The sequence below is a fragment of the Gymnoscopelus microlampas genome, assembly GCF_963454915.1.
Source record: "Gymnoscopelus microlampas genome assembly, chromosome: 15".
In the NCBI taxonomy this organism is placed as follows: domain Eukaryota; kingdom Metazoa; phylum Chordata; class Actinopteri; order Myctophiformes; family Myctophidae; genus Gymnoscopelus; species Gymnoscopelus microlampas.
The window spans coordinates 9,429,588-9,443,417 of record NC_139952.1 but is presented as its reverse complement, the minus strand read 5'-3'; the positions used below and the strand labels follow the sequence as shown (position 1 = coordinate 9,443,417).

Here is a 13,830-nt window from a genome sequence, read left to right as displayed (position 1 = left end):
CACTCAACGGCATGTGTACGACAGGATTTGCACAATTAATGACTTTTTAACCACTTTGAAGTCATACTGTGTGACATCCATTTTAGTAGTCTTTTTGGCGACCCTTCTGGTAGCTCCGCTGTCATTACAGCGTCTGTCTATGGTCTGTCAGAAATGCGATTCCCAGAATTCTGTTTGAAATCAAACCATGGCAGTACTGCTCCAAAAAGATTTGCTGCAAGGGTCCTAGCACGAGGATCGTTTTGGCCATAACAACATTGTCAGAAACACAATGTTTAAAATACTTAAATAAGTATGTTAAGTGTCGTGGGCAGACACTTATGACTAAAAATTGTATATACAGAAATGGGCAAAAACACATTTATGTGGACTGGTTATATTGAAGAAATGGAGCTAAAAGCTCATATCTCTTAGCTTAGGGTTAAAAATCACAAAATAATTGGTAAAAATTGCTAGTAAAGTATTACCAATGTGTGTGTGTGTGTGCGTGCATGCATACATGTGTGTGTGTATGTGCGCGCACGTGTGTTTGAGTGAGGCCAAGGCCTTCTGAATGTGCCAGAGGAACGAGATAATATCACACCACCAACCCACTGGCATTTCTATAGCAACCGTTGCTATAGTTAAACATGCACATGTGCGCGCACATGCACACACACACTTACTTTCATAGATAGATGACAGATAGATAGATAGATAGATAGATAGATAGATAGATAGATAGATAGATGTATATAGATCTTGATTGATTGATTGATTGATAGATCTTGATTGATTGATTGATTGATTGATTGCAATCCATACAATAGATGCACATCATCATGCCCCAGATTAGAGATCTATACATCATATCGTCGCTGTCGGGTGGAAACCTCACATCTCCATGTTTCAAAAATGTTCTTAAATTAATTAATTATTATTAATTAATGCCCTACTTCCTCCTATGACAGTGTCTCACAAAAGTAGCGAAAATAGCTGACCTACAAGTTGCGCAACATGACGCACCGTGACATTGTGAGCTTGTAGATCGCCTGTTTTCACTTCTTTTGAGAAGAGTTTTAAGTGAAAGTGGAAGTGTGTTTGTGGGTTTTTATAAATATTGAACCAATATAAAGTATTAACAAGAGCTTTCAACGACATATATACAGTACAGTGTGTTGTAATTGTACTTGTGCGGTGTGACTGTGATGGGTATCAAGGTTAATGTTGATCTGATTACAAAAGTGATTCTCATTTCAAGGACCCCCACTTGATGTAAAAAAAAGAAAAAATCATCTCTGGGACCCCAGTCTGTAAAATCCTCAGTGTTCATTTAACTCTGAGAGTGTACACCAAATGGACCATTTGGTTCAATCTGGACATTCTCAGAGTCACAGACCCATAAGGGTCCGTTTGGTTCTTTTCGTACATTCTCAGAGTTACAGACCCATAAGGGTCTGTTTGGTTCCATTCGTACATTCTCAGAGTTACAGACCCATAAGGGTCTGTTTGGTTCCATTTGGACACTCTCAGAGTTACAGACCAATAAGGGTACATTTGGTTCTTAACGATCCATCATTTAGCTGGGAACCCCATGGAACCTCCTCAAGAGCCCCTGGGGATCCCTATGTTGGAAGCTAGATAAATTAGATAGACACGTAACACTTTTTTACAGTGTAAAAGTGCATTTTGTAAAGAACCACTATAAAAAGCACTTTTACACCGTAAAAAAAAAAGTGTTAATATATCCACTTGTCAGAGTTAAACTGACACTGAGGATCTGACAGCCTAATCCTATATAACTGAGGGAACATAGGCATGATCCCCTTGTGAGGGCAGGGTTTAGGTTCTTTGTGGATACTCTGTAAAACCATTAAGGTCGTTTCAGACGGGGAGCGGCCCCTGAAAATCCTAATCATCAAAGGATCCAGACAGTACAACAAGCCTTATTGCTTCCCATTGTGTTATCATGGAATACACGTATGAGAGGCTACTGTTCATTACATTTCTTAAAGTTGAAGATTATTGGAAATGAGTTCAGAGGGACAAATGCTCAAACCAACAGTTTGAGCACTGGCTCTATCTCAGGTATTACTTACTAATATTTATTGCAGTTAACACTTAAAAGAAAGGCGCTCGGGCGGTGCAGTGGTAAAGTGCCTGCCCACCACCGCGGACGTAGTGGGTTCGAATCCGCTGTGGTGCGTCCAGCTTTGTCGAGCGTCTATATGAACGCGATTGGCCCGCGTTCGGGGAATGGTAATATTTGTCATTGCACGTATACCCCTACACGCTGGGGCGGCACCTGTCAGCAGGGAGTGTTGGACAGGAGGAGGAGGTGCGAAGGCTCCACGTCCTCCCGGTGGGGGCTCCTCGCTGGCAGGTGAGTCAACAACAGCAGTGACAACGCTCAAAAGAAATTGTGTGGGGAGGAATTAATTGGCATAACGACTAAATCGGGGAGAAAAGGGGATATTTTTGTTTTGTAAACATTATTTGGCCGCTTTTTTAAATGTATTCTTTTTTTTTCTCCAATATGGAACCGAAATGGGAAATCAATTAGTCCCGGAATCGAAAAGCAGAATCATTTTAATTAATAATAAAATCCTAAACAATACTAAAAGCCGTGGTTAAAAGGTTGCCTCATGGGCTCTTGTGGTGACTTGTACTTCTCCTTTCTTGTGCAAACCTTCGTCTCTGCTGTCTGCTGTTTTCTGGTGGATCAATGACGATTTTCAATCCATCGTTCATCGTCACTTAGCTTGAAATATGTCATGTCAACTAACCTAAGAGTACAGTAGCTTACAAGTTAAGACTATATTAAAGACATGCCATTTATTTCCTTTTTGCACAGTTCTTTATCAGTAAGTCACATCATTAATAAATCACAAATAGTTGGACATAGAGTAGAATATCTCTTTGTATATTTCTATCTCGCTCCTCTCCCTGTGTCTCTCTCTCTCTCTCTCTCTCTCGCTCTCTCTCTCTCGCTCTCTCTCTCTCTCTCTCTCTCTCTCTCTCTCTCTCTCTCTCTCTCTCTCTCTCTCTCTCTCTCTCTCTCTCTCCACTTCTCGCTCTCCCCTTCTCTCTCTTCTGCCCCCCCCCCCCTCCTCTCTCTCAGCTCAGGTCAACATGCCTTTTGTGCCAAAAATCATATTGCAGGCCATTTAACATCAAGTAGGATTAAAAAAAAGGATCCATCTTGTAAATAAAGGCAGCCAGTAGGTACAGTACATTGCTACGGGTCCATTTGGTTAAAGTCACCCTCTCAAGAGTGAAATGAACAGGAGTCAACGCCAGTTTCTTTTAACCCTCCGCTATGCCCAATGCATACTCCATCGCTGGCCAAAAAATAGCAGATCTACAAGCTCACAGCGCGTCACGGCAGTGACGCGCTGTGAGCTTGTAGATCTGCTATTTCCGGCCGGCGACACCGCCACACGACAAACATATAAAGCAGGTTTGCCTCCTACACAGCCAGAAGTTTGTCATCACAAAGTTATTACATTTTGTAATAATAATAGTTATCATTATTGAGCTGATGGCCACTCACCCTCAAACTGATCTCTCTCATTCTCTCCTGTCGGCTTTTGTTCAGGTCTCCGGCTCTGGACATGATGAAGATTTTTATTCCAACAACGATAGATTCAGTGCCTCTTTTTTTCCTGTTTTCTCTTCTCTTTTTCTTTCTTTTAGGACCAAAATATCCTACAATATGTTTCTTCTTTTCGTCCCTTCTCCTGGCTATATATATATTCTATAGCAGTAGAACTTTAGTGTAAAGGGTTTGTAGAGCTGCTTCCCAGTCAGACTGACGCGCAGGGTGGATATTATTACTCAACGGTTTGGTTCCTCTCTCTCTCTGCTCTCTGTCTGACGAGAGTTTGCGCAACATGCTGCTACACACACTCATACAGGAAATATAACCACACCCCCCATCTCGCTCTCTCTCTCTGGCTCTGTCTCTCTCTGTGTGTCTCTCTCTCTCTCTCTCTCTCTCACACACACACACACACACACACACGCGCGCACGTGCACGCACGCGTACACGCACTCTCTGTCTGCCTGTGTCCCTTTTATTCCCATGTATGGAGATCTCTGTATCTGTCATGTCTTTATTGCCCATATGTGGAGATCCCTGATGTCATCAGTATTATGCGCATTACCATATGAGGGCAACGCGGTCGGATGTGCGGTTTTGCACAATCAGGTCTCCATATATATAGGTGTATCAGTCGGTTCGGCGGTTCTGGACAACCCGCCTATCCGACCGACTTGAAGCCGCGGTTTTCGACTCCCTCGGGTCGTCGGCAACGCAGGCGCTGAGTTTGAAGTCGGTCGGACGGACGGTTCTCGAGATACGTGAGCTACAAGCGGGGCGGACTGGCGGACGGACGTTCATGTGCATTTATTGTAAGACTATTAATATAATAAAATGGCTGCCAGTTCCCACCTGATGATGTTGTGTGGGAGTGCTGTTAATGGCCCTGTCCATATATGGGCATATCGGTCGGATGTGAGGGCCCCGTAGCGGCCCGAACCTCTAGTGCTTTCAAATGTTTTTTTTTAAATAAAGGGCCGATCTACACGCTCACAACACAACGCATCACACAGTGGCGCGTCGTGGGCTTGTAGATCGGCTATTTTCACTACTTTTGTGCGTCATTGTTGCAACATAAAGTACGGAGGAAAAAAAACATTCAGAAGATGAAATATGGAGGTACAAGGTTTCTGCCCGACGACAACAGTATATGAGATGTGAAACGGACAGATTGCGGTGTGGGCGAGCGTTTATACACACACGGCAGATCACAATCTACACTTCTTCCTCCCACTCTCTGCCTCCATCAAATCCCTGTTCCTCCCACGGTGGAGAGCACTGAGGATTAGTTTACAATTTAGCTCTTTGTCCAGAGCGACTTGCAATAAGCAAGGTAAACGCTTACATCAAAATGCAGAGAGACGGTGTAGTGACTCAGTAAACTATTAGCACAGTGGTTCTCAAAACTTTTAGGAGGAGTTTGTTCCACAGTTTAGGGAGCCAGGAGGGAGAAGAGTCTGGGATCGTGTGGAGCGTTGTCCCGGAATGTCAAACCCATTAAAACGGGGAAGGCATCTGTGTAACCACTTTAACCATTATTTTATGCTTTGGATATTCAAAAATAGCAGGTATACAAGCTGCCGCGCTATGAGCTTGTAGATCTGCTATTTTTTGAAAAATTATGAAAATTTGTGCAAATCTTTGAGTACATATATTTTTTAAAGTGAACATTTTAACTCAAATCTTTGCTTCTGGGGATTCTACAAATGTCTTCTAACAGTTTTTTGAAGAAAAAAAATTATGAACTTTAACATGTCAAGGGCCCCCAAAATTCTATGTATTTGGCCGCGGACCCCCATCTCAAAATATGTTGTTCCAGGGACCCCCAGAAGCAAAGATTTGAGTTAAAAATGTTCGCTTTCAAAAATTCTGCAGAACCGCAGATCCGACCGCGTTGCCCTCACATGGTAATGCGCATATACTGATGACATCAGCGATCTCACGATTTTTCTAAAATAGCAGATCTACAAGCTTGTATATCTGCTATTTTTGAATAGCCAAAGTATAAATGAGTAGTTAAAGTGGTTACACAGATGCATTCCTGGTTTTACCGGGTTAAGGGAATTAGGTTCAGACATCTTCCCTGCGTTAGCTGATCTGAGTGAGTGGGAGGGGCTGTAGGGTTGGAGAGTTTCTGTTATTGTGGTACAAAACCACTTTGGTTTTAAAAGTAGGGTAAGTGATACTTTTTTTTGGGTCAAAACTAAACCGCTTTTTTTGGTTAAAAGGTTAAAGCTCTCTATTCTCACAGTAATCACTGCTCTAGAGTGTTTGTTCAGTCACAGCGGTCTCCTCGTCTCTCCAGCTCATTTACCAGCTTATATTTTAAATAGTGTTCCAGTTCCAATAGGCTCCATGCACAGCAGCCATATTGGGAATGAATTGGGCCCTTCCTTACTTCCTTCGCAGGTGTTACCAATGATAGTAATTAAGGCTCTGTTCCATTTAGTGTGGCATAGTGGTCTTATTTTCAAGGACCCCCATAACTCTGAGTGTACAAATGGAACCAAATGGACTCTTACGGGTCCATTTGGTTCCATTTGTACACTCTCAGAGTTAGACACCCACCATAAGGGGCCATTTGGGAACCAAAATGGAGTGTTTCTAGTGAGCCAACATGCACGATATCAGCACCCTGACCAGAATGGAACAGAGCCCTTCATTAGTATCATTGGTAACACCTGTGAAGGAAGTAAGAAGAGGCCCAATTTCTTTCCAATATGGCTGCTGTGCATAGAGCCTATTGTGTCTGTGTGCGTCTTATTATAATAAAATTGGTATCCCGAACTGAAAATGTATTTTCTGTTTTCCAAAAAGCTGGAGACGCAGGTCACAGGGAGACTCCTGTTACTGAACAAACACTCTATAGCAATGACTACTATCACAATATAGAGCTAACAGTTATTTTAACAAAAAAATATCACTTACCCTTTAATATCTATAACAGTGATTCTCAACCTGTGGGCCGGGGCCCACTGGTGGGCAATGAAGATATTGCAAGTGGGCCCCCAATTATTCATTAAAACATAGAAGAATGAGTTTTGATTGTGATACTGATAGGACGTTCCACGTGGCAAACACAATCGATTGATTGATCATTAAGATAAACGTGCTATGAAAATGCACGCACCGGGCCACCCATACATCTGAGCACTTATAACACGGTGGTCAAGTGGGCCCTGGTTCCAGAAAAGGTTGAGAACCACCGATCTATAAGCATCCATATATCAGTAGGGAAGGAAGTAGCCAGGTCATTATTTAAAGGGGTATTTCACCTGTATTTCATCTGTATTTCACCTGTAAGTGTAAAACACTTACAGGGTCATTTTAACGTCTACTCTGGCTTTTGTGTGCACCCCAGAAAGTATTTTAAGTTATATTTGACAATTTGAACAATGTTTGACCAATTTGTATAGTATAATGTGCTGATTACTTTTGATGCAGTAATGGTCTTCTTCTTCTTCTTCTTATTAGTATTAAAGGGCTATTAAAAGTCCTTAAATCGTCACTTTAAGGAAGTATACGCTTATGATGGTTTGTTTACTGTTGAGTGCGCATAAAGCAAATCATCTGGGGACCCCCCCAAAATCCTTTGGGGAACCCCCCCCCCCCCCCCCCCCAGGGGTCTCGACCCACAGTTTGAGAACCACTGACATGGTAGTCCAGAATGAACAGAGAGACAGTGTGCTATTTGACATTAGGATACAGTGTGACATCAGAGCAAAGGTGACGGTTAACCACTTCACTTTCACCGAATGTATCTGCAGAACGGAAGGGTGTGTGTGTGTGGTCTAGAACATGTTTCACTTCCACTTCAGTTAGTGGCTAAGAAAGGTTCACTACAATATGCAAAAACATTTAGGTTGGGTCCAGGTGTGTGTGTGTGTGTGTGTGTGTGTGTGTGTGTGTGTGTGTGTGTGTGTGTGTGTGTGTGTGTGTGTGTGTGTGTGTGTGTGTGTGTGTGTGTGTGTGTGTGTGTGTGTGTGTGTGTGTGTGTGTGTGAGTGAGTGAGTGAGTGAGTGAGTGAGTGAGTGAGTGTGAGTGAGTGAGTGAGTGAGTGTGTGTGTGAGAGAGAGAGAGAGAGAGAGAGAGAGAGAGAGAGAGAGAGAGAGAGAGAGAGAGAGAGAGACAGAGAGAGAGAGAGAGAGAGAGAGAGAGAGAAAGAGAGAGAGAGAGAGAGAGAGAAGGCATCACTGTGTGTGTGTGTGTGTGTGTGTGTGTGTGTGTGTGTGTGTGTGTGTGTGTGTGTGTGTGTGTGTGTGTGTGTGTGTGTGTGTGTGTGTGTGTGTGTGTGTGTGTGTGTGTGTGTGTGTGTGTGTGTGTGTGTTTGCTGTAGCTGCACTATTGAAGTATGCATGTATTGTTTACCCAGACACACACACACACACACACACACACACACAGTAAAGTGCTCAGTGTTAATTGAAGGGTCATGTAGACTGTCAGAGTGCAGGTATTTTCAGTGTACAGTGTAGGCGTCTCTCCAGAGCGAGATAATGGCCAGGTATGTATGTCTATCTCTACAACACAACACAACACAACACAACACAACACAACACAACCAGTGTCACCAATTTGGTGACGTCACCGTTCCCTGGGTCCATATTCTTTTTTTTACAGTCTATGAACACAACACAGCACAACACAACGGCAGAACGGACAGCGCTACAAAGTTATGAAGGACTTTGATTCAACGGCTATCATGTCCATAGCACACTTCGACGCCGGGTCATAAATGAACAGGTTGTCACACACACACCACACTTATTTAACTTTTGATTTTTTTCCTCCCTGTCCTGTGTTTTCTTTTCACTTTCTCGAAAAATGGAGCAAATTTCACTGCAAATTTCATTTAAATTTGATTCTGATTGTGATTCTGAACCTTACCTTGTGTGACGCCCTGCCAGCCATCTTGCGCAGGAAGCTGAAGGTTCGCACCAGAGGGCTGTCGCTGTCCCCCTTCCCGTCCTCGCTGTCCCCCCCGAGGTCACTGTCCACACTGCGTGGGGACGCACAGAGCACACAGGTCATCCAAAGACATTTGCCATCGTATAGGGGACATACCAAACCCGACAAGTACCCCAAAGTGCACAAAAACAACACAAAAGTAGGCTACCCAAGAATGCTACTACAAATGTTTGTGTGCTTTTGGGTAATTTTGGGGTATTGCGGGGTACCTTGGGGTATTTGGGAGTACCTTGGGGTTGTTGTGGGGGTGCCTTTAAGTAGTTTTGGTTCATTGTGGGTATTTTGGGGTACTTTTAGGTACCTTTTGGTAGTTTGGGATATTTTGGGTACCTTTGGTTAGTTTTTGGTAGTTTGGGGTATATTCGTTGTGTACTTTTTGGTAGTTTTGGTGGGGGTACTTACTTGTTTTGTTATTTTGTTTGTTTTCGGTATGAGTGATTACTATGACCTATGCTGAGTGATGACATTCTATATTTAGACTGTCGATGTAAGGCAGAAACCTTGTATCTCCATATTTCACCTTATATATATCTCATCATAGATTAATGCCCTATTTCACCTCAACCCCTAGCACTCACCTCATCAGACTACACCTCACCCCCTAGCACTCACCTCTTCAGACTCCACCTCACCCGCAAGCACGTATGTCTCCTTGTATCCCTTCTTGATGCTAGTTTATGCAGATACTGCATTATCTTGGTCACTTGTCATGTTTGTGTTAATAACTGTAGATTTGTTTTCCATTGACCACAGTACAGAATGTTATTTAGATAAAATGTTGTTTAGATAGGTGCTAGGCTCATTGTTTACCTGGTATCCTAGTTTCTTTGAGGCACTGCATTGTTCTTATTGACTAGAGGTCATGCTTATTCCGATCTCACACTTGTAAGTCGCTCTGGATAAGTGTGTCTGCTAAATGCCTAAATTGTATTAGGCTCTATGCACAGCAGCCATATTATCACTTCCTTCACAGGTGTTACCAATGATACTAATGAAGGCTCTGTTCCATTTAGTGTAGCACAGTGGTTTCCACGACCCCATAACTCTGAGAGTGTACAAATGGAACCAAATGGACCCGTAAGGGTCCATTTGGTTCCATTACACACCCGTAAGGGGGGCATTTGGAAGCCCATGAGGGTCCCTGGACCCCAACTTTAGACCCACTGGTGTAGCAGAGTGTTTCCAGTGAGCCAACATGCACAATATCAGCACCCTGACACTGTTTGCCCATGAATGGAACAGATCCTTCATTATTGGTAACACCTGTGAATGTCTTCATAATATGGCTGCTGTGAATAGAGCCTATTGTAATTGTCATAGCGAAATACGTTACTGTACTCACCTCTGAGTCGATCCTCCGAGCTGAGGCAGGGTCTCTGAAAGACACGACAGGACAACACAACACAACACAACACACTCAACAATGAGCTCAGCAGTGGTAGAAGAAGTACTCAATTTGTTTTACTTAAAGGCATTGTATGTATTAAAGGCATTGTATGTATTCCTCCCTGAATTTACATAACAAAACAATACAAAATAATTCCCAATTATTTCCCTCTATACCAGCAGTCGTCAGCCACTGGAGTGGTGTGGTGGTGTTTACCTGCAGAAACACACTGCTCTCTCGCTGTATTTTGATGTTTTCACTGTTGTTTTGGTAAACGGGGAAGATTGTGTGCAACCAAAACAAACAGAGGAAAAAAACCAACATACAGCGAGAGGGCAATGTGTTTCTGCAGGTAAACATCACCACACTACTCCAGGTGGGTAAAACAGTGTATATATTGTTTTGTTATGTACAAAACACACGGCAAAGATACATACTATGCCTTTAAACTTTAAAGGTAGGGTAAGTGTTATTTTTGGGGGGAAAACAAAAGGTTTTTATTTTATTTTATGGTTAAAGCACTATATTCTGATAGTAATCATTGCTATAGAGTGTTTGTTCAGTCACATGGGTCTCCCTGTCTCTCCAGCTATTTATTAAATAGAAAATACATTTTCAGGTAGGTGACAACATGTGACTATTTTTTATAGTGTTGCTGTTACAATTGTGTCATCACTTCCAATTGAACTTGTTTAATCTGTATCCTGTCTGAGTTCTCTATCCTGATTGGATACAATTGATATCCCGACCTGAAAAATTATTTTCTGTTTAATAAAGAGCTGGAGAAACATGGACACTCCTGTTACTGAACTCTATAGCCATGAGCCAGTCAATCAGAATATAGAGCTATGTATTTATTTGTATTTATTTAAAATCCCTTGCCCTCCCTTTAAGTCAAAGTAGAAATACCACAATATAAACAAACTCTGTAACAAGTAAAAGTCCTGTATTCAAAATTGTACTTGAGTAAAAGTACAAAAGCATTGACATCAGTGTGTACTTAAAGTACCAAAGTAAAAGTACAAAATGTTTTCTTTTTTTTGCTTGTAGATCAACTTTCTTTTTCTTTTTTTTTTTTAAAGTCGATCTACAAGCAATTTTCAAATGGACAAAGTATAAAATAGGGCTTAATCGGTCATTTTATTAATAATCTGCAAAGTAGTTGCAGTAGCTGTCAAATAATTCTAAAAGGGTACAGTACTTGAGTTAATTTACTTAGTTACTTTTCACCACTGGAGCTCAAGTAACAGGACACACGCTTAGAGGACATGATGTTAACACCAACATCATGTTCAAATCACAGCGTGTGTGGCTGGGCTTTATCGTATAAATATAGTCGTATATACAGCCGACCTACAAGCTCACAACGCGTCATACGCGCGACACATTGTGAGCTTGTAGATCTGCTGTTTTTGGTGAACGACACCGCCGAACGACAGGGCACAAATTTGGCATAACTCTGCATTGGTTCTCAACGTTGGGTCTGGGGGCCCACCAGGGTTCAAAATGGACCCTCGATTTAACTCTGAGAGTGTGCAAATGGAACCACATAAATACAGGTCTGTAACTCTGAGTGTGCAAATGGACCCAAATAGACCCGTAAGGGTGCATTTCGCTCCATTTGCACACTCTCAGAGTTAAATCAACACTGGTGATTTTACAGTGTAGATGGGGGTCCAACAGATAGCAAATAGTATCAAATGGGGGTCCGTGGCCTAAACTGGGGGGGTCCTTGAAATGAAAAAAAGTTTGAGAATCACTGACCTAATGCTCATTCGAAGGCCGCCGCGTTTTCTTCGACCGAAGCCAAGTGTACGTTTAAGCATTAAAAACAGACAGCTCCGAAAGTGACGTCACGTGAGTTTAGTTAAGAGGTGGAAGGTTACAGGTCTGTACAAATGAAGCCTCATCGCTGTGGTGAAAAGGGCAGAATGCACGGAGAAATAGAAACAGAAAGAGAGAGAAAGAGAGAGAGAGAGAGCGAGAGAGAGAGAGGCGTATGGAATTGAGAGGTTGCTGAGATAGAAGTGGGAGCTTTGCAGGGCTGCTGTTCTGCCGGGGCCAAGGCAGAACAAACACAGGAAGATGACTTCCGCATTGCTGCGCACACACACACGCAGACGCACACGCGCACACACACACACACACACACACACACACACACACACACACACACACACACACACACACACACACACACACACACACACACACACACACACACACACACACACACACACACACACACGCACACACACACACACACACACACACACACACACACACACACACACACACATACTGTAGGCAGACACACACATTGGTATTACTGTACTTGTGAGGACGTCGTTTTAGGACGGCATCGAAAATAGCTGAAAATAACCCCAAAATAGCAGATCTACAAGCTTACAACATGTTGCAGCGGCTATTTTTGGGTGCATGGCACAGCCGCACAAGTTGCTCAACTTAGTATAAATCCGGCATAACTCTAGCCCAACCCCCCTAAATCTAACCCTCGAAATATCTTATCCTACCCCTAACCCCAACCTGGATGTTTTCCCAATTGTAAACTTAACAGTAGCATTATTGTGGAAACATAAAACAACCATTTCTCTAGTGAGGACCAAGAAAATAGTCTGCACAATGTTTATTTCTGCTATACTTGTGGGGACATTTTGACCCTCACCACACACACACACACACACACACACACACACACACACACACACACACACACACACACACACACACACACACACAGTAAGAAAACAGTGTGACGCAAACAGAAATAGAGTTGAGAGGAGGCTGAATACTCAAGTTCACAACACAGTTATAGTATGTAACTGTGTTGGTTACTGCTAACAACAAGCTGCTTGCGTGTTCTCTGAAATGCACAGTGTGTGTGTGTGTGTGTGTGTGTGTGTGTGTGTGTGTGTGTGTGTGTGTGTGTGTGTGTGTGTGTGTGTGTGTGTGTGTGTGCGTGTGCGTGCGTGCGTGCGTGTGGGGGGTCTTATCTTTTGTCAGGTGAAAGGGGGGCTACAAGGGGAGGAAAAAAAGGTTGGGAACCACATAGAGTGTTTGCTCACTAACAGGGGGTTTCCCCGGCCCTTTAGTAAACAGAACATACATTGTCAGGTCAGGATACCAATTTCATCCAATCAGGAGAGACAACTCATACCGGATAGAAGATAGAACAAGTATAATTGGATATAATGGAAGTTTTTTTTTCTTTCCCAAAATATCACTTACCTCACCTTTAAGGTTTATAATACAAGTAAGGAAATATATTAATATTGATTATGTCTCCTCACACTCTTGTCATTCTATAAAGGCATATAGAGTTGTTTTAATTAGTTTAAAGATATTATGATTTATAGGATATGAGTACTAGACCAGCTAATAGTCTAGGTCGGAGGTCAGGTTTATGTGTCACCGTGCAATTACCCGGTTGAGCCAGTAGGGGGATTCTTGTGGGGTTTTTTTTGTCCAGCTAGTGGAGGGGCTCTGCATGTATGTCTGTGTGTGTCTGTCAGTCAGTCAGTCAGTCAGTCAGTCAGTCTTTATGTCTGTCTGTCTGTATTTAGAATCAGTAAACCCACAGACACACTTAACCAATTTCAATCTGACAAACCTTTTTTGGACATGTTTTATAAGCGAACATTCTTTGCAAAACATTGCAGATCTAGATTGGTTATTTCCGTTACCTTTGCATGAGTATAAAATGGGCCATTAATTTATGTAAAACATGAAAAGATATATGAAATATGTAGATACAAGGTTTATGCCTGACAGTGACAATGACGATATGTTTAAAAATAGTGGCTGGATTGTCATGGAATTTACTGCCCACCTTCACCTCCCCAGATCAATCCCATGGCCTGTCCTCTAGCATCAC

The 13,830-nt window shown here is 42.5% G+C and overlaps 1 protein-coding gene across 3 annotated transcripts in view; it reads right to left on the bottom strand.

Moving 5' to 3' along the window:
- The window catches only part of arhgef2a (Rho guanine nucleotide exchange factor (GEF) 2a), an 81,743-nt gene that overhangs the window by 43,893 nt on the left and 24,020 nt on the right, over positions 1 to 13,830 (bottom strand). For 2 of the 3 annotated variants that reach the window (XM_084081260.1, XM_084081259.1), the window contains exons 5-6: positions 9,891 to 9,924; positions 8,468 to 8,579 (exon numbers count right to left, since the gene is read on the bottom strand). In XM_084081260.1, the coding sequence (XP_083937386.1) occupies positions 8,468 to 8,579; positions 9,891 to 9,924 (146 nt within the window). Of the gene's footprint in view, positions 1 to 3,532; positions 3,833 to 8,467; positions 8,580 to 9,890; positions 9,925 to 13,830 lie in introns of those variants that run through there. The other variant, XM_084081262.1, reaches the window with a different exon arrangement.